Source organism: Triturus cristatus, chromosome 2_1 (assembly GCF_964204655.1).
Source record: "Triturus cristatus chromosome 2_1, aTriCri1.1, whole genome shotgun sequence".
NCBI lineage: Eukaryota > Metazoa > Chordata > Amphibia > Caudata > Salamandridae > Triturus > Triturus cristatus.
Window position 1 is genome coordinate 491,261,930 of NC_140581.1, and position 24,037 is coordinate 491,285,966.

Below are 24,037 nucleotides of genomic sequence, written 5' to 3' on the forward strand. Positions count from 1 at the left end.
TGCCAGAGTGTCTATGGTTGCGCCTCGGTACTGCTGTACGTGGTTGGGTTGAAGGTGGGACTTTGGATAATTCAGAGAGAAGCCCAGGCTGTGAAGAAGGTGAATGGTGTGGGACATGTGGGTGGCACAGTGCTGGGCCGACTTTCCCTGGATAAGCCAGTCGTCCAGATAAGGATAGACATGTATGTGCTGTCTCCTTAAGTGTGCCGCCATTGTAGCCAGGCACTTGGTGAAAACTCTGGGTGCCGTAGTTACCCCGAAAGGGAGGACTTTGAACTGGTAATGCTGATTGAGAACAGTGAACCTAAGATACTTTCTGTGTGAGGGGTGTATGGGTATATGGAAATACGCATCCTTAAGGTCTAATGTTGCGAGAAAGTCTCCCTGACTGAGCAACGGTAGTACTTGTTGCAGAGTGAGCATGTGAAAATGCTCTGAGAGAATGTAACGGTTTAGAGGTCTTAGATCTAGTATGGGTCTGAGAGATCCATCCTTTTTGGGGATCAGAAAATACAGTGAGTAAACCCCTGATCCTCGTTCCTTTGCAGGCACGAGTTCTATGGCTCCTTTTTGGAGCATACTGAGAACTTCCTGTTAAGTGCAAGTGCTCTGCGGACATATGATGGTGTCTTGGTGGTATGTTGGGTGGAGTGGACGTGAACTCTAGACAATAACCGTACTGGATAATTTCTCTCACCCACCTGTCTGTAGTAATGGATTCCCAGACTGGCAGGAACTGTTGGAGTCTCCCCCCGACAGGTGTTATGTGGTCGGGGGGAGTGACAAGGCGTCACTGTTTGTTGGTGGCGGAGGACCTGGAGCTGTTGTTTCCACGGCCTCTGCCTTTGACGTTGTTGCCACGGTATCCACCTCTATTATTTTTATTATAGGTGGTCTGTGTACCTCCTTTAGTGTACTGCGACTGTTGGGAGTTTTGGCTTCTTGATGGCCCTCTGTTGCTGGAGCGACGAAAGGACCCACTCCGAAACTGCTGTGATTGCAGAGCCCCCATAGACTTTGCAGTCTCTGTATCCTTTTTGAGTTTTTCTAGGGTGGTGTCAACCTCGGGGCCAAAGAGGGAGTTAGGGTTGACAGGTTGATTAAGTATAGTTGTCTGTATTTCTGGTTTGAATCCAGAGATTCTTAACCAAGCATGCCGTCTTAACATGACGCTGGTGTTAATAGCCCTAGCTGCAGTGTCAGCTGCGTCAAGAGCGCACTTAATGGAAGCGTTGCTGATAAGCTTCCCTTCTGTAATCAGGGATTCTGCTCCTTCTTTATACTGATCTAAGAGGTGCTGGAGCAGTGTCTCTAGGGTATCATAATGTGCCCTGTCGTATCTAGCCAGAAGCGCCTGAGTGTTGGAAATTCTCCAGATGTTAGCTGCCTGTGCAGCAACCCTCTTTCCTGATGTTTCCAAGACCTTAGACTCTGTGTCTGGGGGAGGAGCATCACCTGTTGTCTGTGAGTTGGCTCTCTTCCGAGCATTGGAAACCACCAATGAGTCTAAAGGCAACTGTCCTCTTATGTAGGCAGGGTCCACAGGAGCTGGCCTATACTTTTTCTCAATTCTAGGGTTAAGGACTCTCGCCCTTGGGGTCTCCTTAAAAATGTCAGTAGCCTGTTTGAGGACCCCCATCAGCATGGGCAGAGTCTTAACAGATCTTTCTGAGGTAGAGAAGGTATCCATTAGAAAGTCGTCCTCAATAGGATCAGTGTGGAGCTGTACGTCATGATTGTTGGCGGCTCTTTCAATTAAGGCGTTGAAAGCAGCCGTATCCTCTGTAGGAGACGTTTTCACCACATATGCTTGTGTGTCTGGAGCAGTATGTGGGTCCCCTGCATCAGTATTGTCCAGCCAAGGCTGGTTCTGGTCTTCAGGGTCAGTGTCCATAGGATAAGTTCCCTCTATATCATCAACATCTCCAGCATCCACATTAGAGTGTGTGGGTGAGAATGACTGAGGGTCTGTGGCACAATATGGAAGTTGTTCCACTAGAACTGGTGATGTGGGTCTTTTTCTCTTCAATGGAATTTTGTAGGGCTCCATTGGGGTCTCTGTCACTATTTTCCGTTTGTATATGGAAAGTCTACCAGTATTGGCGTCGATAATTGCCTGGGATCCTCATCGTCGCGAGGTATTGCAACCGCTCTCTTTTCTGTTGGAATGCCTGTCGGTGCCTCGACATTTTTCTTCGGGTCGATAGGTTCTTGTGGGTTGAGACCCTTCTTGGCGTCGAACATTTTTGGTCGCACCGCTGGTGGGAGTCCAAACTTGATGTGCGTCGACGCGATGTGAACTGCGCTGACCTCTTTGGGCTGCGGGGCCGTGTCTGCACCAACCATGGAAGCATTGGTTTGGATGCGTAATAACGACTCCGACACCTTCTGCTTTACAAAGGGAGACGGCGCCGCGGATTGGACACGATCCTTCGACGCCCTTTTGGTTGTGGCCTTAGGCCCCGTACCGGAGGTCGTTTTCGGGCCACGAAGACTGGAATGGGGTGGCGCTCGAGGGTCGCTCGCCACATGTGTGTCGACGCTCCTTGGCGTCCATATTTTCGGGTCGGCAACCTTGACCTTGATTGTAGGTGCCGCCTTCGGCTCGACGTTCGTAAGACTCCTCTCGGCGTCGACAGCCTTCTTTTGCGTCTTCGGCTCCGAGGGCTTCGAGGCCTTGTTGCCGTGGAGAGACTCCTTCACTTTCGGTTTCGCTTTCGGTGCCGTTGCCTTCAGTTTCGATTCTCGTCGATCGAGTGATGGCGCTTTCGATACCGACGGCTCTTTAGGATAGTTCGACGCCGGGCATTTAAGCGGGGCGGAAGAACGAGAGAAATGATCTTGGGTAAGGCCTTGTGGCGATCCCGCGACCTGAGCCTTATAGAGTGTCTCTTTGGGCCCGGAGTGGACCTGTGGGCGTAGCTCCTCTTCCGAGCTATCCTCCTCGGCCCCAAGGGCCTCTCCGTCGTCTCCTACCTGGTCGACGACTTCATCATCCTCTTCATCTAGAATATGTTCGTCCTCTGCATCATAGTCTGATTCACGCTCCGACGCAGGATCCGATATCTCTCCTTGAACTTCAAGGTCCACGACCTCCTCATCTTCGGTCCCGAAGATGTTGTCCGGGTTTGGCGCTACTTTCTGCGCCTCGAGCCGAGCTGCTCGACGAATACGAAGTGTTTTCTTCAATCGAAACCGGGAGCACGCCATACAGGTGGCTTCGTCGTGGTTTGGAGAGAGGCACTTGTTTCACACCGGGTGCACGTCGAAGCGAGCATATTTAGCGTTGCAAAGAGGGCAACGCTTGAAGGGGCTATTCGATGTCTTTGGTTCTATCGTCGATCTGGATCGGCGCTGACGTCGAAGGGCAAATGGCTAACTTCGATGAAGATACTCGGCGCCGAACGAAAACAATACCGACGAGTAATAGGCCTAACTACTCTAAGAGCTAAGATTAGGACATCCGAACCCAATGGCGGAAAAAAACAATCTAAGGATGGAGGGGATGCCCATGCGCACTGTAGTCCAGGGGAGGAGCCACCTATCTCGTGATACTTCGAAGACTCTTCCAGGACAACAATGTGCAATCATCCGGACCCAACACTAGGCGGCGATCTATGCACAGATATGAATTCAGCAGCCCACATGCCTCGAACCTCTTGATCCAGTCATCCGCCTGGAGAATATTGTAAGGTAAGGAATCGGCGGTTGGAAGTCTATCAAATTGTGATCATTATTTAATTCAGGCTAGGAATTTTCCATAGAATCCTTTATCCGGTATGCACATATAATGTGCTGGTGTGTACTAGACAATGGTTATTCTAGCAAGAGACGCAGATGTTATGTGATTCGGGTGCTCTAAACAGCAGATGCTACAACAAGCATGGATTAATGACATTGTTGTGTCAAACTATCAGACATGAAGTTAGAAAACAAAAACAAGATGAAAAAATGGCAATAAAAGGATAAGAAGAATTAGCTGAGTGTAACTGAATCTGTGGTCTCAGGAACTAGCCAGGATAATTACACATGCAAGGAAGTGATCTGGCCATGCATGTGTGCTACCAGGGTGCACAAAATCCCTAAATTAGCATCCTCAGGAGTGCTTTCTAGTTACGCCACCAGTTACTAGAATCAGTAAGCAAAACCGTGGTCCATGCGTTAGTCACCTCCCACCTCGATTACGCCAACGGTCTGTACATGGGCCTGCCACTGGGTTTAATCCATAGACTTTAGATAATTAAAAATGCGGCAGCTAGGCTGGTCTGCAAAGTTTCGCTCTGCCACCACATTTCGCCCTACCCCAGGCAACTTCATTGGCTGCAGGTAGCCAAACGTATCGACTTAAGGCCCTTAGGTTTGCCTTCCGTGCTTTTCAAGGGAAAGGGCCCAATTACCCAAGGAAGAGACTTCTCCCCTACCATTAGGGCAGACCCTTAAGGTCCAGTCATAAACGATATCTTACTACCCCCTGCTTTGCGAAGGCAAGAATGCGAGGTAGGACCTTCGAGGTGGGCACTACCAAGTGATGGAACAACCTTCCTGCACACTTACGTATGATGCAGTCCGAACAGGATTTTAGAAAGGCCTTGAAGACCTGGCTCTTTAGTCACAATGATATGTGCTTTCCACCGACTTGGGTGCTGTCGGTCCCAGTGCCGGGACACCACATTTGGGGTAACTGCGCACTTTATAAAAGCCTTTTATTATTATTACCACCATACACACATTTTTTATCAGGCCACCTAAAATATGCCCATCTGCCCTCAGCTTTCAGACCATTGCTAACTCAAACCCAAGTAACTGCTTGTTAGCAAATTCCACTAGCTCACAGTACAAGCCATCAATTACTGAGCTAATCGCACAGACACAATGACACATAGTAGCCTCGCTTACCAGTTCTGTATGTAAATTTAACCGGATGAGAGAGGTCTCAGGAAACATACAACCTCAGTCCACAAGCTAGAATAAAACCCACCTAACAATCCATCATGGGCTTCAATCTTCAATTCCTTTCACGGGGCTACACGAAAACAGAAGCAAGTGGAAACTTGGCAAGGTACATAGGCTGTATAATTGTTTACTTTTCCTCTAATGCTGTAACAGGTTACTAGAAGAGTAGACGCATGAACAATATACACCTCAGAAATGCAAAAGTCCATATTAAACATTATGCCACAAAGGCTTAGACAGTAACTACAAAACATACTAGAGTACTTGCTATATATGAAAGCAGACATGAACGAAATGCAGAAAGACGCCATTTTAAATGCAACATAAACCAGTTTAAATATTAAAATCTAAAAAGGTATTGATGGAGGAAGTACCGGAGAAACTAGATCAAATAAAACACACAAATGATAAGGCAAAATAATACTAATTAACCTTAAACATCATGAAAGAAAACTTACTCAGTGGGAGGTGAAAGTTTTGATTTTGTTAATTCTTCACCTAATTAAAAAAAAAAAGTTATTAGAACGACTACAGTCTGTATACAGTTTATTCAACAATGAAAAATGTTACCTCAATGAGGTATTTTTTTATGTTTAATCATTAGATTCAGATTAAAAGTATTGACTGATTAATTGAAATCATTGAACAGAAGTAAAAGCACAGCAATCCACATTACCGACCTCTTTAAATCAATTACAATAAAACTTAATACTCCACTCAGTCATAAAAACAGAAGTCTTGGTTAAAGGATCACAGTCAATTTTCTTTTTCATTCACCCTGTTTCTCTGTAATGATGCTCTTTTACACTCTCCTCCTATTATAATGTATTGCGGACCTGATGTTGGTACTCCTATTTTGCTTAAAATGTTTGTTATTTCTGTTTGATATATTGCTTATTGAACCTTCTAACTATTGCGCTGATGCTCTCTGCTGTTAACACTAGATATTTATGTGTCACACATCTGTTAAATATGAATGTAATATGTAATATCTGTACACCCAAAAAATACAATAAAACGATTTTAAAAAAAAAAGGATCACTACCAATATTAAAAGTTATTTAAAACAGAAATACAACACTACTTAATAATAATTAGATTTGATTCTAAATCGTTTACCAGCTCTAGAAAAATAAAAGGTTTGTTTGAGGAAAAACAACAATTTACAATAAAGGAAGAAAAGACAAATTTGCTTTAAAGTATTGTTTGGTCTGAAAGCATGTTATCAGATATGATTCTGCAAAGAAATAACCTGAATAAATGATTACATGCACACAAGCCGTTATCATTGCAATAGCTTGTGAGATCTATCTTTGATACCTTAGTCTAAGCATGTCGAAGAAGAGATAGTGGATTCAATATTGCTCCACTAAGGTGTACGTACAGTAATTTCAAAGTTTTAAAAACATACTTTGATTAATGTCTTTATCTACATAGGTCATAACATTTGAAATATTAGGGAGTTGATCAAATTTGTTGACTTCATACCTGATTTTGTGGCATGAAGCACAATATCAGCAAAATAGGTCTATCACATGACAGTCTTCAGCACGCTGGTACATTTACTTTGTAAATTGTAAGGAGCTCACCAGGATTCCTCTTATGATTTGCGTATATATTTCAAACTTTGTGGGGACCCACGAACACCCCCAAGATTATGCATGCAAATCTTTTGATTAACATTTCAAGATGGCAATAGGTTTATTTTACAGATTGTCCACAGCGAAGACGATTTGTACAAATAAGGAAAGGAGTCATGTCCATTAGTACACATATATTTTCCTTTTTTCTCACCTATCAATGTACAGTGGGAAATGTCCTCCAGTCTATGCTCCATTGAAAAATGAAGGGTGATCCATACCCGTCCCAGCATTGGAAAAACAATTCTATGTTAAGAGTTGATTTGGTTGCATTTCTGGGGAGATAATACCATTCATGTTTGTTAACACATACAAAGTGCTAACTTTTTGGGTGTTTTAAACATTTTGGCATTGCCACATCCCTGACATTCTCCAAATCTCCCCCTTTTCAGGTAATTTCCACAAACCTAAAACAATTTGTCATGCTGGAGCAATGCTAAGAAAATATCTCTGGATCCAGTCTGGCACCTAAGGGTGTTCACCAGGTGAGGAATCTGCTGTTCAAAGTATCTAATAGAATGGCACATAAAACCCGATAAATTATATACAATCCCATTTTAAGACTGCAACCTGCTGCAATGATTAACTTTATTTGTCATTGCAAGTATACATCAAGCATGTTTAGGCAGCAACAATTTTTCGGTTTTTTACTTTTATTCTTTTCATTTCTCTAGCATATTTTGCTTAGTGTGTGTGAGGATTATTGTGGTTTTATTGGACAACTATAAATGGCTGAGATTAATTGAAATATTCCTTCCATCACCTTGTTGTTTGTTGCAAGAAAATGCCAAACATGACTGGTATGCAGAGACGCAAGTCATCTGTACATTGCGCCACATTCCTCAAGCTATGATGAAGCGTAAGTAGCCTAAAACCAGTCAGAGGACCTGGATTAGCAGTTCAGGCTGGACTGTTCCAAATCAAGCAGGAACGAGACTGAATTGAACATGGCAGGTTTTTAGAACGGTATTTAGTTTGGCACATTGGAGGAAAAACAATGGACTGGAATATGGCGCCTAGTGACTACCAGAGGCATAGATTAATCAATCAATCATCAGGTTGGTATAGCGCAACTACGCATTCCTTCAATCGCTGTTGCTTGCTGGGCTTCCTATCATAAGCGAGGCACAGCACACTGAGGAAACAGAAACAACCACGAAACGTTGGTTGATGACTGTCTTCAGCAGCACCTCATCTCAATCTCCAGAATGTGAGCAAATGAACAGCAAGAGATGTAAGCATAAAGTGATCCTTTCGATTGAACAGAACAAAGGAAAAGTTACTGTACTGCAAAACCAGTTTTCCACCGGGGAAATGTTTAAATTCATAAGAAATGAAAAGTATAATAGAAATGTTTCTTTAGGAAAGTAATGAGAGAGAGTGAGTGAGAGAGTGAGTATGGTATGGTGTGGTGTGTGTTAAAGATAGAGTTATTTTAGTAGCCTATCTACAGCCAATCTACAGGCTTATATAGGCCAAATTCAGATTTTTTGTATTTTTCTTTAAATATACACTGAACTCTGAGGAAAGAAGTTGCTAATATTAAACCACTGATCAGACAAAACTCTTTAGCACAAATGAAAGAAAACAGAGACAATGTAGGTACATGAACTGCAGCCTTTTGAGGCTGGAAGAATGTACTGCCTCCTTTAAAATGCGTACAGTCCTCTTGTAGCCAATCATGCAGTGGCAGTTAGGTCAGTTTGCTTTTTAAATATAATGAGGATCCTGTGCAGAAGACAATAACTTCCTTGTTCATATCCCTTGTGGTGGACAGAGGGATGAAGATTTCTCTAGGACAACTACGATTAGAGGTAAGCAACTTTTCCTTCTCAGCCGCAGCATCTGCATTAATAGCGATTACCAGTGAAGGAAATAGCAAGCCCGTAAGAAAATCAGAAAACGAAGGCGGGAAGAAGCACTCTTCCCAAGCAAGTACTTCAAGGAACGCTGACTTACTTAGCCATCAGCCCTGAAGACTGACTGATACAAGGCAATGTCTTGTGAAAGTAGGGCCAGACCACAAGGTGGTGGTTTTTTGGATCGCCACATCAGGATATACCACAGCAAAGCAGCAGTGGCATCCTTCTCATTAGCAAATTGAATCCTGAAACTACCAGAGAAGGTCTTGTCAACTTTCTGGTAAGAGAGCTGATACAGGAAATTATTCATCATGAGATGGATTGTTTTATTCTAATGAGCCATAGTTGGCAAAAAGATGACTCGTTTAACTGAAAGCTCCAATAAGAAAACGTACCTTTAAACATTTAACATTTTACAAGTAAAAATGGGCTTATAATGGGCCAGCAACCAAACCAAGAATGAAAGTTTGGAGATAAGCGTGATAAAGAGAAACAGTAGATGGAAAACAGGAGACCAACACCGTGAGCCATGTTGTTTAGTTGTACAGTTTATGCCTTACTGGTTGAGTGGCACTTTATAAATATCAGACAACCTCCAACAAACAAATCTAACTATAGGAGAAACTGGATCCGAAGGAAGCATCATGAGCCAGCTAAATACCAATAAAGAAACTCATTGTCAAAAACAACCAAAGAGACATAATTCTTGATTAAAAAAAACAGAAGAGGTGCTGAGCAAGGTGATACACAATGATACAAAAAAAGGAAGACATACATGACTTGCCTGAGCCACCACATAGCAGAGAGGTAAAACAAAAACCACAATACGCTGTTCTAGCTATCCCTTTCAAATCCACTTTGGGAAGACATGCACAGTAGAGGAGAGAAAACAACCATAAACAATACCAATCAGACAAGCTTCAACTGCCCTCGAAACACAACTGCTGAAGATCTGTAATGGAAGCCTGATAGCAATGGAAGACACTGCTAATCACCGAACATACTGGGAGAAGGACCCTCAACAAAGCACAATCTGTACCAGCACCAAAACGTTATCCATGCTTCAGGCCAAAGTATTACAGAGGCTGCAGAGCTGGCGCCTGGAATAGTCCATGAAAGAAATCCTTTATTGAATAGGAAGAAATGCTTATAAAGTAGATTGTCAAGTGGGGTTTGGCCAAAGCAACCAAGATGGCAGAAGCATCTTAATGATGCTCCTTGGAATTCCCCCACCATCTGATCACATCTACCGTCCTGAGATCTCTCACTGGCACTGCAACCCTATCTGAGACTCCTCTGGCCCTTCCTGAGGTCGTGGGCTTGAATTCCCCATGATCACAGGGAGAGCAGTGCGTGCTCCACCCACACAGACAGTGCAGTGCCTACTCTGTGTTGAATTGCAGTGGTCCCCAGCCCGGATTCCTGTGTGACCTCCCGCTAGTGCAGTGCTTGCTCTGAAGTGCCAGAGGTGAGGAGGACTGTGGGGGTCAGGTGGGCCCAGGGCGCTGTCTCTGCAGTCCGTCTTACTTCTGACACTGCTCCCGCATTCTGTACAGCCTGTCGAGCTCGGCCGAGGCCTGCAGTCTATGTCTCGCTCAATCTTAACGGCCTGAACATCTGCTTTCCCCACCTCCCTGAGTGTTGCCTGTCCATACGACGAGACCCGGGGGCTGAGACGGAGCGACTGCAGGGCAGCGGAGTCCCCAGGGGCCCTCCTGGTCTGATTGCAGGTTCCAGAGGGGTCTAAGGATTTAAGCCACTGTCTCGATCTCACTGGCGTGTCGCTGGCCTACACAAGGCCCTACATTTTACCACCTGATGCCTGCTGTGCAACCAACTTCGGCCCCTTGCACCATTGACGCTCCAGGTGCCTCTCCTGGAACCCTGGCAATAGAGGTAGCGGCCATTGGCACGGAAAGCTTAGAGGTGAATTACAATCTGCACACCATCCTGGCAGTTGGAATCCTGCAAAGAGCCCTTCCTTGGTGGCTGCTCAATACTTTGGCTGCTTGTGCTGCCCTAACTGAACTTATGGTAAAGCGGGTCGGGAGTTGAAGACGCTGACTTTTCCACCCTGCGATTGTCTGCTTGTTGTCCGGCCAGGTGTATGCCTGACCCACTGCTACTCCCTTGACTCACTTATGGTCAACTGCTCTTCTTCTGTATTCCTGAGACGGAAGCTGGTCCCACACTGTTTCACAAGCAGCAACAATAGGGAAGACAAAGCCCCAGGGGCAGGGGCTCAACTGAAGATTGACAAGTAATCAACTTACCCCTCTGACCCTACCAAACAACAGAGTGCTGATGGCAAAGGCCCTAAACCCTCTGCAACCACGGTTGTGGCCCAAATTCTACAAGCCATCCAAACTTGTAGAATTTGTGAGGTGAGGTCTGATGTTGTGCTCCTCCGTCAAGACCTTTTCAATGTTGCTGCGAAGGTCGCTGTGGTGGAAAGCGAAGTGTCCACCCTCAAGTACGAAAGACAGTCCATCAGACCTTATGGCTAGGGTGAACTCCTGTTCACCGTTCTCACCCTTGAGTCCATAGCAGAAGATGCAGAGAACCGCTCTCGACAAAGCTCTCGGCGTAGTAATCTGCGATTCGTGAGATCCCCTCACCCGGAGACTTTAGTTGAGACTTGGATCAGATCACAGATCATCGAGGGGACTCTGTTGCCCAAGTTCGTCGTCGAGTTAGCACACTGGGCCCTGGTACAAAAACCCCCTTCTGAAGCACCACCACGTTCTGTCATTGCTAAAATTCAGAACTTTAGAGACTGAGATACTATTCTTCGCAGGCACGTAGTCAATGTAAAGTTCACTTCCAATGCGTTCACATTATGATCTTCCCAGACCTTACTAAAACCACCAAAACACAAATCATTTGACGCTGTTAAGCAGAAACACAGGGCGATGTCCCTCCGGCATATGTTGCTCGGCGAGGCTGAAGGTCCTCACCGGTCTCGCTCCGACTTGTTCGACACTCTGGAGGAGGCAAGGAAATGGACCACAGAACAGGGATCTCTTCAATGTTATGCTCCTACTGATCGAGATAAGAAGTCAGGCCCGGGCTCGTCGGTCCTGGCTAATGCCAGTTCGTAAATTCGTCACCGACCTAATTCTAAAAGTAGACGTGGCCTGCGTAAATGTTCCCAAGTCCTCGGACACAGAGCCTGGCCACACTGGGACTGCCGACAAATTGCTTTCCATCCCTCCGCGCTGGACAGAGCTTAGGGGTCTATCCTGGGGTCTAATTTTGATGAGGGTGGATCCACTGGCGTCAGCTGTGAACCGTTATGCTGCTTCTCTCAGTTCAATGGCCCAGGGCATGCTCTGACTACCGACAATCAGATCCATTAAAGAAGGAGGTGCACCTCAAATACCTGGTTATATGTTTTAATTACCTTGCTGGAGAGAGTTGGGTGACAGATGCTTCAGGGGTGGGGAGTCGTTGTTGGGGTCTTTGCTTTGTATGTTTTATCTCTTTTTAAAAAAAACATTTTATTCAATATAAGACTTGCATTAGTAACATTGGCAACATGACACATTTCCATGACAGTTTGTTTTTCAATATAAATTGTTTTTAACCGAAGATTAACATTGCATCGTGTTTATAGCATAGGTCCGCTAGCTAATCCATAGTATACCAGTTCAGTCATCCTCGTCGGATAGTGGTACAATAACTGGTGGGGTACAGATACCTCCCCTGAATGTATTCCATTTCCCCCACATCCGCTACAATTTTTTGTGGCACCCCCTGTGAATATATGTGGCCTTTTCGGCCATCATGGCCATGTCCATATCTTTGCACCATTCCCCCAGTGTTGGGGCAGTTTGTGCTCCCAATGTCTAGCAATGTTTTGTTTCGCCATTACCATACCTAGTGTAGCCCAGGCTTGGGTCGTGTGGTTCAGGTCTGTTGCCTCCCAGATATTTAGGAGGCAACGTTTAGGGTCCGGTGATACGGGCGCTCTACTAACCTGGGTGATTGTGCTCATAACTGATGCCCAGTATGGTTTAATTGCCGGGCAGTCCCATAGTGTGTGGTAGAAGGTGCCAATGTCGCCGCATTGTCGCAGGCAGAGTTGGTCGTTGGCCTTTCCTATCTTGTATAATGTCACTCTTGTGAAGTAAGTCCTATGAAGCACTTTCAATTGTATCAGGCGCATCCGTGAGGATACCGCTACCTCTCTTGGGGACTCAAGCGCTTCCTGCCAGTCAGTGTCATCCAGATCGCCCACATCGGCTTGCCATTCTTCCCGTAGTGTTTGTGTAGGGTCCGGTTGATTATTTGTTTTATCTCTTTTTGTTATGATTGCTACCATGTGCACCTTGCGCTGTCCCACACAACCTATTTGGTTGACCCAATTGCCATCAAATGCCCCCAAACGCTTAACTTGTGGCTAATCTTAGTCTTCTTTCATGGAATGTAAACGGCATACTGGACCGTATCAAATGAACCATGGTTCTCAAATTACTCGGACGCCACCAACCAAGTGTTAGGCTGTTGCAGGAAACTCATCTGTTGGGGACCCAGTGTTCCTTTCTGCATAGGATAGGTTATGATCGGGCCTGCGCGTCGGTAGGCGTCGTCGTGTGGCTCCGTGTATGTTGTTGAAGTCGCCGACATGACGTCGGAGTTACTTAGACGTGCCCACGCGCGCTGACGTCAGTTCTGCACACAACTTTCCGCGCCAGGACGCAGAGCCATGCCAGAGACCGACTACTTGTGCATTAAAACTAGGGCCCTGAAAGGGATGACCTCAACCCAAAAGACCAGTTCGCAGAACGGGGAGGATGGGCAGGCGGTAAGGAATCTATCACTAACTAATGTGTCTTACAGATATATTGTTACACAAGTAAGTAACTTGTGCATCTGAAAGAGTCATTAGTGATAAGATTCCATTCCTTAGAATACATACCCAAGCAATACCAACCCCGGTGGTGGGTCTGCGAAGTGAGATTACACCAGAAAGTCACAGAGAACCGAATGGCCAAAGAAGCAGTCTCTCCGGACTTGACTGTCAAGGCAATAGAGCTTAGTGAAAGTGTGCAGCAAGGCCCATGTGGTCGCCTGACAGATGTCACGCAGTGGGACAGCGTGTCCCAATGCTGTAGTAGCCACCGTCGCCCTGGTCGAATGGGCGCGCAACCCTACTGGAGGCTCCTTTGTAGCCAAAGAGTAACAGGCTGGAATACACAAGACAACCCAGCGGGAGATAGTTCTCTTGTGCACAGCCCGGCCTTTCTTGGCGCCCACGTAGCCAACAAAGAGCTGGTCATCCACCCGGAATGGTTGTGTGCGGTCGAGGTAGAATTAAAGCGCACACTTGGTCCAGACGGTCGAGCCTCACTTCCTCTCTGGAAGGGCGCGGAGGCGGAAGTAAAGTGGGCAGAGAGACAGTGTGCCCCAGATGAAAGGCAGTGACTACTTTTGGTAGAAAGGAGGGACGTGGCTGAAGCACAACCTTGTCCGGATGAACCGCCAGGAAAGGAGGTTTACATGAAAGAGCCTGGAGCTCACTCACTCACACGCCTAGCGGAGGTGATAACCACTAGGAAGACAGTGTTCAAAGTTAAGAACCGTAAAGGACAATTATGAAGAGGCTCAAAGGGAGCGCACAGTAAGTATGTGAGAACCAGGTTCAAGTCCCACTGAGGCATCAAAAAAGGAATAGGAGGGAAAAGGTGAGTAATGCCTTTAAGAAATCTATTGACCATAGAGGACTTGAAAAGAGAGGGCTGACCAGGCAGCCTGAGAAAGGCTGAAAGAGCAGAAAGGTAGCCCTTGATAGTGCTCAGAGCAGAGCCCTGCTGGGCCAAAGAGAGAAGGAACAATAGGATCTCAGAAAGAGGGGCAGAAAGGGGATCTACAGCTTTTGCTGTGCACCATGCCACAAACTTGTTCGACTGGCAGGCGTATACAGTTTTAGTTGAGGGACGCCTGGCTGCCAGAATCACATTACAGACTTCAGGAGGTAAGTCAAATGGAATCAAATGTTGCCGCTCAATCTCCACGCAAGGAGGTGAAAGCTGGACAGGTTCAGGTGGAGGACCTCCCCCTGGTGCTGCGACAGGAGATCCTCCCGAAGAGGCAGTCGGATTGGGAGATCCACGCTCATACTGAGCAGCTCGGGATACCAAACCCTTCAAGCCCAGTCCGGTGCCACGAGAATGACTTGGGCCTGATCGCGCCTGAACCTCTTCAGCACTCTGGGCGGAAGTGGTATAGGCGGAAAACCGTATAACAGACCGCAACTCCACTCGCGACGAAAAGCGTTGCCGAGCGAGGGCCACCTTGGAAACTTCAACGCGCAGAACTGCGGACATTACGTGGTGTCTTGGGCGGCGAATAGATCTAACCAAGTTTCTCCCCACAGGTGAAAGAGACCTTGCGCCACCTCCGAGTGAACACGCCATTCATGATCCATTATGCACAGATGGCTGAGTGAGTCCGCCCTGGCGTTCAAAGGACCTGCCAAGTGGTGAATCACCAGGAAAATGCCCTGATGTTCCAGCCATGTCCAGAAACGCAGAGCCTCTTGACATAGGGTCCACAACCCCATCCCGCCTTGCTTGTTGCAGTACCACATGGCGGTGGTGTTTTCTGTGAACACCTGCACTACTCTACCCTTGACAGAGGGAAGGAATGCTTTCAGTGCAAGTAGGATCGCCCTGAGTTCCAAAAGATTGATATGGAGCTTGAACTCCGCTTGATACCAGAGACCCCTGATCTATGCCTCCCCCAGGTGTCTGCCCCATCCCAGTAGGGACGCGTCCGTCACCACTGTGTGCTCTGGTTGGGGAAGGGAGAGGGACTTGTCGCTGACCCAATGCTGGTCAGTGAACCACCACTGCAAGTTTGGTGCAGTGCCCTCCGAGATCTGGACGTAGCCGGACAGGTGTCCCTGATGCTGCGTCCACTGGAACTTCCGGTTCCACTGCAGAGCCCGCATATGCCATCTGGCATGATTGATCAGCAGGATGCAAGAGGCCATGAGGCCCAGCAGCCTCAGTATCTTCTTGACCGAAACCCAGGACAAGGGCTGAAAGATCTGAATCATAGCCCGAGTGTCACGGACATGCTGTTCGGGAGGACAAACCCAAAAGTGCGCCGAGTCCAGAACCGCTACGATGAAGAGGAGCTTCTGAGTGGGAATCAGATGCGACTTCGGCACGTTGGAGAACCCCAGCAAATGCAGGAGGTCGGCCGTAGGCTGGAGGTGGGAGACGACTGACTGGGGCGAGCCCGCCTTCAACAACCAGTAGTCGAGATCGGGGAAGACTGAAACCCCTGATCTGCGCAGACGAGCTGTGACCACCTCCAGCACTTTTAGGGAACACCCGAGGGGCGCTGGTAAGGCCCAAAGGGGAGCCAGGGGAACTGAAAGTGCTCGTGGCCAGCCGTGAACCGGCGGTAACGCTTGTGGGACGGCGGGACGTGAAAGTAGGCGTCCTGCAAGTGTAACGCTACCATCCAGTCTTGCGGATCTAGGAAACTATTGACGTTCCGAAGGTCTAAAACACGCTCGATAGGCCCCTATGACAAGGGTGCCGCAACTTCCTGTTTGCAAAGTGTCAAGTGATCCCCCTGCATGCGGTGGTACTGACGTGGCAGAGCAAGAGGAGTAGACCCTTCGGACTGTTTACAGAACCCACCTGTGTAAAGTGATGGCGCGCCAGTGGGGGATGTGATGGTGAATCCAGCCGCCCCCTGGCGTGCGGTGGACCTGAAACAGTGGACTGAAAAAGAAGACTAGGAAGGTTTTGAGGCAGCGGTGGTAGGGGTGGCAGTTGACTGACCCACCCTGCTGTTATACAAATTGCTCTGCCCATGGAGGATGCGGGGTCAAGAGCATAATGGATGGTGAATCCTGCCGCATCTTTGCCCTCGGCAATTGCTTGAGAGAGCACCTCCCAAGCCTCCGCTAGACACTGTGGCAGCACCTGCGCCAACGTGTCCCACACAGAGTTGGAATAGAGGGCCAAAAGGTCCTTGGAGAAGCAGAGCCCTGGACCACTAGACACTCTGGCGGTAGGTGCTGTGTGATAAAACTGGGGTTGCCTTGCATGCAAAGGCGTCCCTGTGTGATTTTTAAGGTGCGTTATTGAAGAGTAGTAGCAGCTCTGTAGAGGAAGCCGCTGCTGAAGCACTGCAGTGAGGAGATTTGCCCTGATAGGCACTGTAGGGAACTTGATGGTTAGAAGCCTCCCCTACGCCATATCACAGAAGGAACCCACCACCTCTGTAGCTACGGAGGAGGGGGACAGTGTATCAGGGTGTGGAGATAATACCAGCTTGCTGGGATCCTCCATATTGTTAATCTAGTGTAGATCATCCTCAGAGCGAGCTGCGAGAAGGTCCTCAAACCCTTCCTAGTACCCACCTTTGGTCAGGAATAGGAATTGGAGGCAGGACAAGGCAGGCTCGATATAATCCGGCCATGGAGGCAACGAAGCCAAGTCCGGCGCCCATGCCGGATCCGAAGGCGGCGCAGAGGCCGGAGCCGATGCCGGATCCGAAGGCGGCGCCAAGGCCGAAGCCGATGCCGGATCCGAAGGCGGCGCTGAGGCCGGAGCCAACTGCCGCGCCGAGGCTTTCGACAGAGCTACGGCCGGAGCCAACGGCGGCGCTGAGGCCGGAGCCAACGACGGCGCCGAGGCCGGAGCCAACGGCAGCGCCGAGGCCGGAGCCAATGGCAGCGCCGAGGCCGGAGCCAACAGCAGCATCGAGCCCGGAGCCAATGGCGGTAGCGACGAGGCCAGACCCAACAGTGCCACAGGGTATCTTGCCGGCGTAACCGGGGCCAAAGGCAGCGGCACAGGGGCAGAACCACCCAATGGGTCTGCAGGGCCCAAAGGCGCTTTGGAGGGACCCGATGGGACAAAGAAACTGCCCATGGCCGACAGAAGTACCTGTACTTCTTCCGGAAGCAAATACGGTCCCAAACAATGAGGGTAAGCCGCAGGCAACAACGGAGGCCCCAAAGGAGCCACGGGGGAGTGACCACCCGCCCACTCCACCGAGTCCCGTGACAGGTGAGGGGTAGACGAAGAGCGACGCCGCTCCTTCGACCTTTAATGGCGCTTGTGACTTACCTGTCCCCGATTCCGATGAACGATGGTGTCGGCTGCGCCAGCGATCCCGCGACCTCCCACGGGAGTGGGACCTTGAGTGGCGCAACTACCGGGAACACTCCCGCAAGGCGTCTGCTTCATGGCCCGACAATGGGGGTACGTCTCGGAGAGATGGCGTGCCCCAAGCAGAAGAGACACACTTTGAGCGGGTCCGTCACTGACATGGTCCGACGGCAGTCCCAACAGGACTTAAACCCGGGCATCCCCACTGCACCAAAAGTCGAATTATCAACAAAAACAAGATACAAGTCTCACAAACAAGTAAATTTTATTGACCAGGAGTACCACTCTCTCTCGGATCTGCGCTTGCTGGCGCGAAAAAAGAAAGAACTGACGTCAGCGCGCGTGTGAACGTCTAAGTAGCTCCGACGACGTCATCTCGGCGACTACGACGCCAGCGACGTACACGGAGCCGGATGATGATGCCTACCGACGCGCAGGGGTACTTTCCGGATCCAGTCTGACACCTGGGGATATTCTAAGGTAAGGAATCTATCACTAATGTGTCTCTTTCAGATACTCTAGTTTTGGCATGGGGGTGTAAGAAGTTGGCCTAGTATATGATGTCCACTAATTAAAGTGGGCAACTTGCACCAGTCCAAACAACCCTTATGGTGATTTAAGAGGTCAAAGATAACCTTTTGAAAGCTATCCAAGTGGTAGATGTGGAGAGAACCCTTCAGGCTTAGTCTTGAAGGAATATCAAGCAGCTTGTTTTACCAAAATGCAATCTTATTGTATTGGTTAAATGAAAGGAGTACCACACAGTAGTTATAAGAATATATATTTATTATTATAACACCTTAAATACCTCACAGTATCTGCTACACACAGATAAACACATGGCACATAATACTTTAGCACAGAAACAATCGTAAGTAGCACTAATACATAGTGAGCTCCAGGGGGAGACCAAACCATATACTAAAATAGTAGTATAAGAACCCCGACTCGAGTCAAGAAAGTGTCTAGAATCGCTGGGACACGAAGGAACCAATCAAGGTGAGTGAGTAGGGACCCCACGGAGGACGGGTGCAGTGTGAGAACACGACCACAGTGCTACGTACAATTCAATGGGAGAGTAGCGGTTGCAATTTTAACGTTTAATGACCCTTCCCAGTGGATTACGAGGAACCGGGTCGAGAGCCACCCCACCCGGGGATACCGAAGCACCAGAGTTACCTATCCCTGGGAAGCCGGGTACATAGGTCTGAAGTGGCGTGGGAAACCACAGTCGTTCTCAATGGGAGTCTTCAAAGAAATGCCACTGCTGGAAAGAAGAAAATTGTTCGGTGGAATCTGCAGGGGGATTCTTGATGGAAGGAACCTGAAAGCAGAGGGGACAGAGTCTGGGTCACTCAGGAGTGACCAGGGGCTCGGTAGACGAATGTCCACCGATGTCGGGTGCTTCAGGTGCGAAGGAGACCTTGACTCTACAGCTGCAGGGACCAGGAGACGTCGAGGACGACCAGGAGCCGGATATGAGTTGTCCCACGAAGGATGTCGAGTGCTGAGGGGTCGGTGTCCGGCGGGAGCACCAACAAGCCTTGGCAATGGCAACCCATGAAGAAGGTCAGGAAAGGTTACGGTCTGGCCCAGCAAGGACAAGAGGACTCACCACAGTAAGGGGAGTCAGGGCAGCCCAAGAAAATCAGGATTGCCCCTCAATTGGACCCACAGGCCGAAGGAACAGGAGTCCCGACAGGATCTCTAGCAGTTTCACAAAACAACAGCTTGCAGAGCACAGAGTGCAAGGAGGTCGAAGTCCTTGGTACGAAATGTGTGCAAAGGTTAGGGCTTTTGACAGCCCAATGCACGAAGTTGGGGAACACCAACAAGCATATGCAATTGCAAAAGTATGCGGTTCACAGGGTTATGGGTTATGTGGTCCCCACAAGGGATACGGGCCTCAAACTCGGTGAGAGGGCAGCTCGACCTTCAAAGAACGTAGGAACCCACCTCCTGTGCTGCTGGAGCCTTCGGAGTCCGCAGGATCAGCAGAACGGTCAGTTGCATTATGGTGCCTGCGAATGCAGGGGAGTGACTCCTTCACCCCAAGGGAGATACTTCAGTTGTCCTTGATGCTCCACAGGTCCTGCACGGAGCCTGTATGGTGCACGGGCACAGACGATGCTTTGGACGGAGAGGGAAACAAAGTCAGGCCAAGTCGAAGTCCAGCGTGTCCAGACGGTCAAAGGTCAGTGGTTTCTTGCTCAGAATCTTGTCCACGTCGAATCTAGGGTCCTACAGCCAGGTAAGTCCTTTTGTACCCACAGGAGAGGGTTGGACAGATTCAGGGGACCCTCCCAGGGGAGGGACAGGACAGGGGGGGTGGTTACACCCATGTCTTTAGTCCAGTTTCGTGCCAGAGCAGGAGCCAACGGCTCCCAGAACTGGTTCGAGCTGGACTATGCACAGGGACACCATGCAGACTTTCAGGCACTTTGAAAGTGCATCCACCCAGCTCCAACACACTAAATCATGCCTGGAAGGTGGTGACACCTCCCTGTGACAGGATGCCTATTGTTCTACCTTCCCCTGCTCAAGCTTGGCTCAGCAGCAGGAGGGCAGAAATATGTCTATGGTTGGCAGTAACCATTGTGTGCTGTCCTGGTCGAGAAGGCTGGTACAGGGAAGACCAGGGACCCCACGAAGCTTGCTTCAGAAGGGTGGAATCATACCTCCCACACCGGTTACCGGTTATTCCAAGGTGTTTGATACCAAACATGACATGTTTTGTTGCAGCCGTTTGAGATAGCATTTTACGTGAGCATATAATGCACCTCTCTCTACCTATATGTCTGGCTGTGTCATAGACAACCCGGGAGAATGGTCTCCGAAGGCTGCAGAGGGGCTCTGCTCATGCAGGGGCACCCTCTCACGTAAAACCCAGCACCCTGCCTTCAGGATTGTCAAGGCCTGCTATAGGGGTGACTGATAGGTTTTAAGTGTAGTGAACTAGAGATTTAGTAAACCTCTATCTCTCGTAAGTGATGTAAGCACCAGCTTACACAGGCTGCAATGACAGACCTGTAGTTCAATTTTTCATGGTCTCTCATGGATGGCATAATACATGCTGCAACCCATGGGAGACCTCTGTAGTACCTATGCCCTGGGTACATGTGTACCATATACTAGGACTGACAAGGGTACCCCAGTATCCAATCTGGAGTGTACCCAGTACATATCATAACAGTTTTAGGGAGAAAGCTTATAGGCTAGGGTCCTGATTAGCAGGATCCCAGCCAGACTAGTCAAACACCAGCAAAACACCAGGCAAAAAGTGGGGGTAACCATGCAGGCAGATCCTACCTTCCTACAGGGGGCTAGAGGGGCCGCAATATTACTTTACAAACACTTCCCACTGGTGGTCACCCAGATCATTCACAACACCCAAAGCGCTACGTTGGGGTAGCTGAAACCCTGGAAGGGAAGCCTTATAATATTCTAAGAGTATATGTTCCTCCACAGCTACATGGACAAACCTTTCGGGACTTCATGAATGTAATTGCTGCACAGCCATACGGGACACTGCTTGTCGGTGGGACTTTAATGCTGCTACCGACCTGGGTATGGAAGTTTCTGGCCTCCCCTCGCGCTGCCCTCATGAGCTGTCCAGTGCACTAGTCTCTTGGATGAATTGTCTAGGCCAGATCGACATTTGGCAGTTATGGCATTCTCTGGAACAGAAATATACCCATGCCTATGCCTCGATGAAAGCCCTGTTATGAATTGACCACATATTCCTCCATGCCACAGATGTACCCTCTACCTTGACTATTAGTGAGGGATAAAGGACCATTCCCCTATAGCTCCGGCATGGGGTGCCACGTAGTGTCAACAGTATACGTGGCGTCTCAACGCCTGGTTCCTCAGAGATGACAGCTTTCATGACAACCTGTCGAAAGAGCTGTATTCCTACTTTGATATTAATGGCACGTCTGTCCAGAAGGCGAGTACCCTATGGGCGGCGATCAAAGCCACACTTCAAGGGGTGGCTAAAACACATCTCAAGAATACAGATAGGGATAGCCACCAACAGTTGACAGAGGTTTAGTCTTGCTTACTCTCTCTGGAAATGCTAGAAGCGTCCACTGCTACTGAGTTTTTAAGCCGACAGCAGGAAATAGATCAGGCTTCCTTAAAACAGCTAGCCTTTCATGAGGCCTGACAATGTTGGTGTGCCACCATCCACCATGTTTACGAACACTGAGACAAAAGCAGTACTCTCCTATATAGACTTGCCAACAGGGATGTGGGATCCCAGTTAATCCCTTCTGTTGACGACTTGACTGGTTCTTCAGTTACCAGCCTAGAGGCAACCACAAGTGTATTAGCAGATTATTAAGAGAATATATATACTCAGCGACCGCGGCCTTACTGCGAGCTCGCACAGTCTCTCTTGCCGGATATCTTCCTCCGCTGCCTCTCTTAGACCCAACAGGTGGCGTTGGACTCTCCTATTACTGAAGATGAGGTCCTCTTGGCCGTTCGGGATCTGAAGCCTGGTAAGATCCCTGGCCCAGACGGCTTTCTCCTTGAATATTACTCCAAGCTCTGGGACATTATCGCCACACATCTACTTCAGCTTTATAAAGAGGAAGGGGACAAATGCTCCTTTCCACCTGATCTTGACTTCGTCATTATAGTGGTCATTCCTAAGTTGGATCATCCGGCCTCCAGTTGCACCTCCTATCGGCATACTACCCTGAGTAACATCGGCATCAGGATTTATGCCAGATCCTAGAAAAGAGGCTTCAACCAGTACTTGGCATGCTTATCCATCTGGATCAGTGTGGCTTTATGCCCAATCGTAGCACGAGACACTGCGTCCGTCGAGTCCACGCAGCCATGCCCAATCTCACGACATAGGGAAAGAGATAGCTTAATGGCTGTGTGCTGTGTAAGTAACTTACGGTGGGGGAACGGAGGGTTGCATCTCATTGATCGGGTGTGATATATAATGTTGGCCGATTATGTAACGATTTACGGATTCCTGCAATAAAAATATTTTAAACAAAAAAAAAAAAAAATAGGGAAAGAGATAGCTTTACTGCTCCCTAACTTTGAAAAAGCCTTTGAAACCGTGAATAGGGGCTAACTTGACGAGGTGTTGCACTGCATGGGTTCTGGTACCAATTTTCGTCGTTTTATTGGCCTCCTCTACTTGCAGCCCTCAGCACAAGTCCTCATCAATGGCATGCTATCCCATGAATTACCGATAAGATGCGGGACTAGGCAGGGTTTGTCCTCTCACCCTTCTCCTCTTTGCACTAGCAATAGAGCCCCTGACTCATGTAGGTTGCTGTGATGCTCAGCTGCTGGGATGGCAGGAGTGAAACAATGGAGGACAGAATCGCCCTCTACGTGGACGATGTCCTTTTTCTGACCGTCCATCCGTCCTGTATCATGGGGCCTGCACATTAGAAATCCTGCTCCTTTTTGAGGATGCCTCAGGGCTCTGGGTGAACTGTGGTAAATCACTCATAATTCTTTTACGAGGTGACAATGCTGTGCATGGTTGGCAATCTGATATCCCGATCTGTCACCTTAACTTCAAATACTTTGGAGTCCATATATTGATGGAACCAGAGCTTACATGTACTCTTAATCTCGCCGCTCATCTCCGGGCGGCAAAGACCCACCTTGCTACCTGGTTCACCCTGATCCTTAATGTTCTAGGCCGGGATGCCCTCATGAAATTGATGATACTCTCACGTTTCTTATATACCTGGCAAAACTTTCAGCTCCATAACCCCAATGTCTGGTTCACTGAGGTCAAAGCCAGACTCTGCTCCTTCCTTTGGAGGGGTCAACCCCAACGCATTAACCTTGTCAAATGTTGCAGCTCCATTTATGACGAGGGTCTGGGAGCTTTAGATATCAGTTTATATTACTGGGAGTCCTAGGTCCGGTCATCCACAATTGGATGACCTGAGGTTGGGGCGACCCTGGATATCAGCTTGAGTTGGCCCGTCTCGGCTTGGATAGGGTGATGCACTATCTGTATGGTCGGTCCGTTTCTCTTCACATTCCTAACTTACTAGAATGATCTTTCTCGTGTAGCAGGCTGCCAACAGATTCCTTGGTTGGGACAAGAAACTGACCCAGCAGACTCCCACCCTTTGGACAGGATGCTGGCTGGACCCGATGGCATGACTGGAGGAATTTTGACGGTGGGAGTTGATGGGGAAAACAGTGTTGGAAGACATTTGGCTCGGTTCTCAGATGCATCCTTTACAGACATACAGGCCCACTTCAAACTCTCTCATTCCCAATTATATAGATATCTGCAGCTGAAGCATTCACTCAAAGTTACAAGGCACGCCTGCCTGACTTAACATAGCCCTTTGGGGGCTCGACTACTGATGGGCCAAGGAGGGGTTCTCCCAGCTTTACCACTCCCTGGCTTGCAATGACCCTAAAGTGCTGGGCCAGCTCCAGC

The 24,037-nt window shown here is 48.4% G+C and overlaps 1 protein-coding gene across 3 annotated transcripts in view; it reads right to left on the bottom strand.

Moving 5' to 3' along the window:
* The window catches only part of FCHO2 (FCH and mu domain containing endocytic adaptor 2), a 1,031,922-nt gene that overhangs the window by 340,628 nt on the left and 667,257 nt on the right, over window positions 1-24,037 (bottom strand). For all 3 annotated transcript variants that reach the window (XM_085632343.1, XM_085632342.1, XM_085632344.1), the window contains one exon: window positions 5,412-5,451. In XM_085632343.1, coding sequence (XP_085488469.1) covers window positions 5,412-5,451 — 40 coding nt within the window. The remainder of the gene's footprint in view (window positions 1-5,411; window positions 5,452-24,037) is intronic.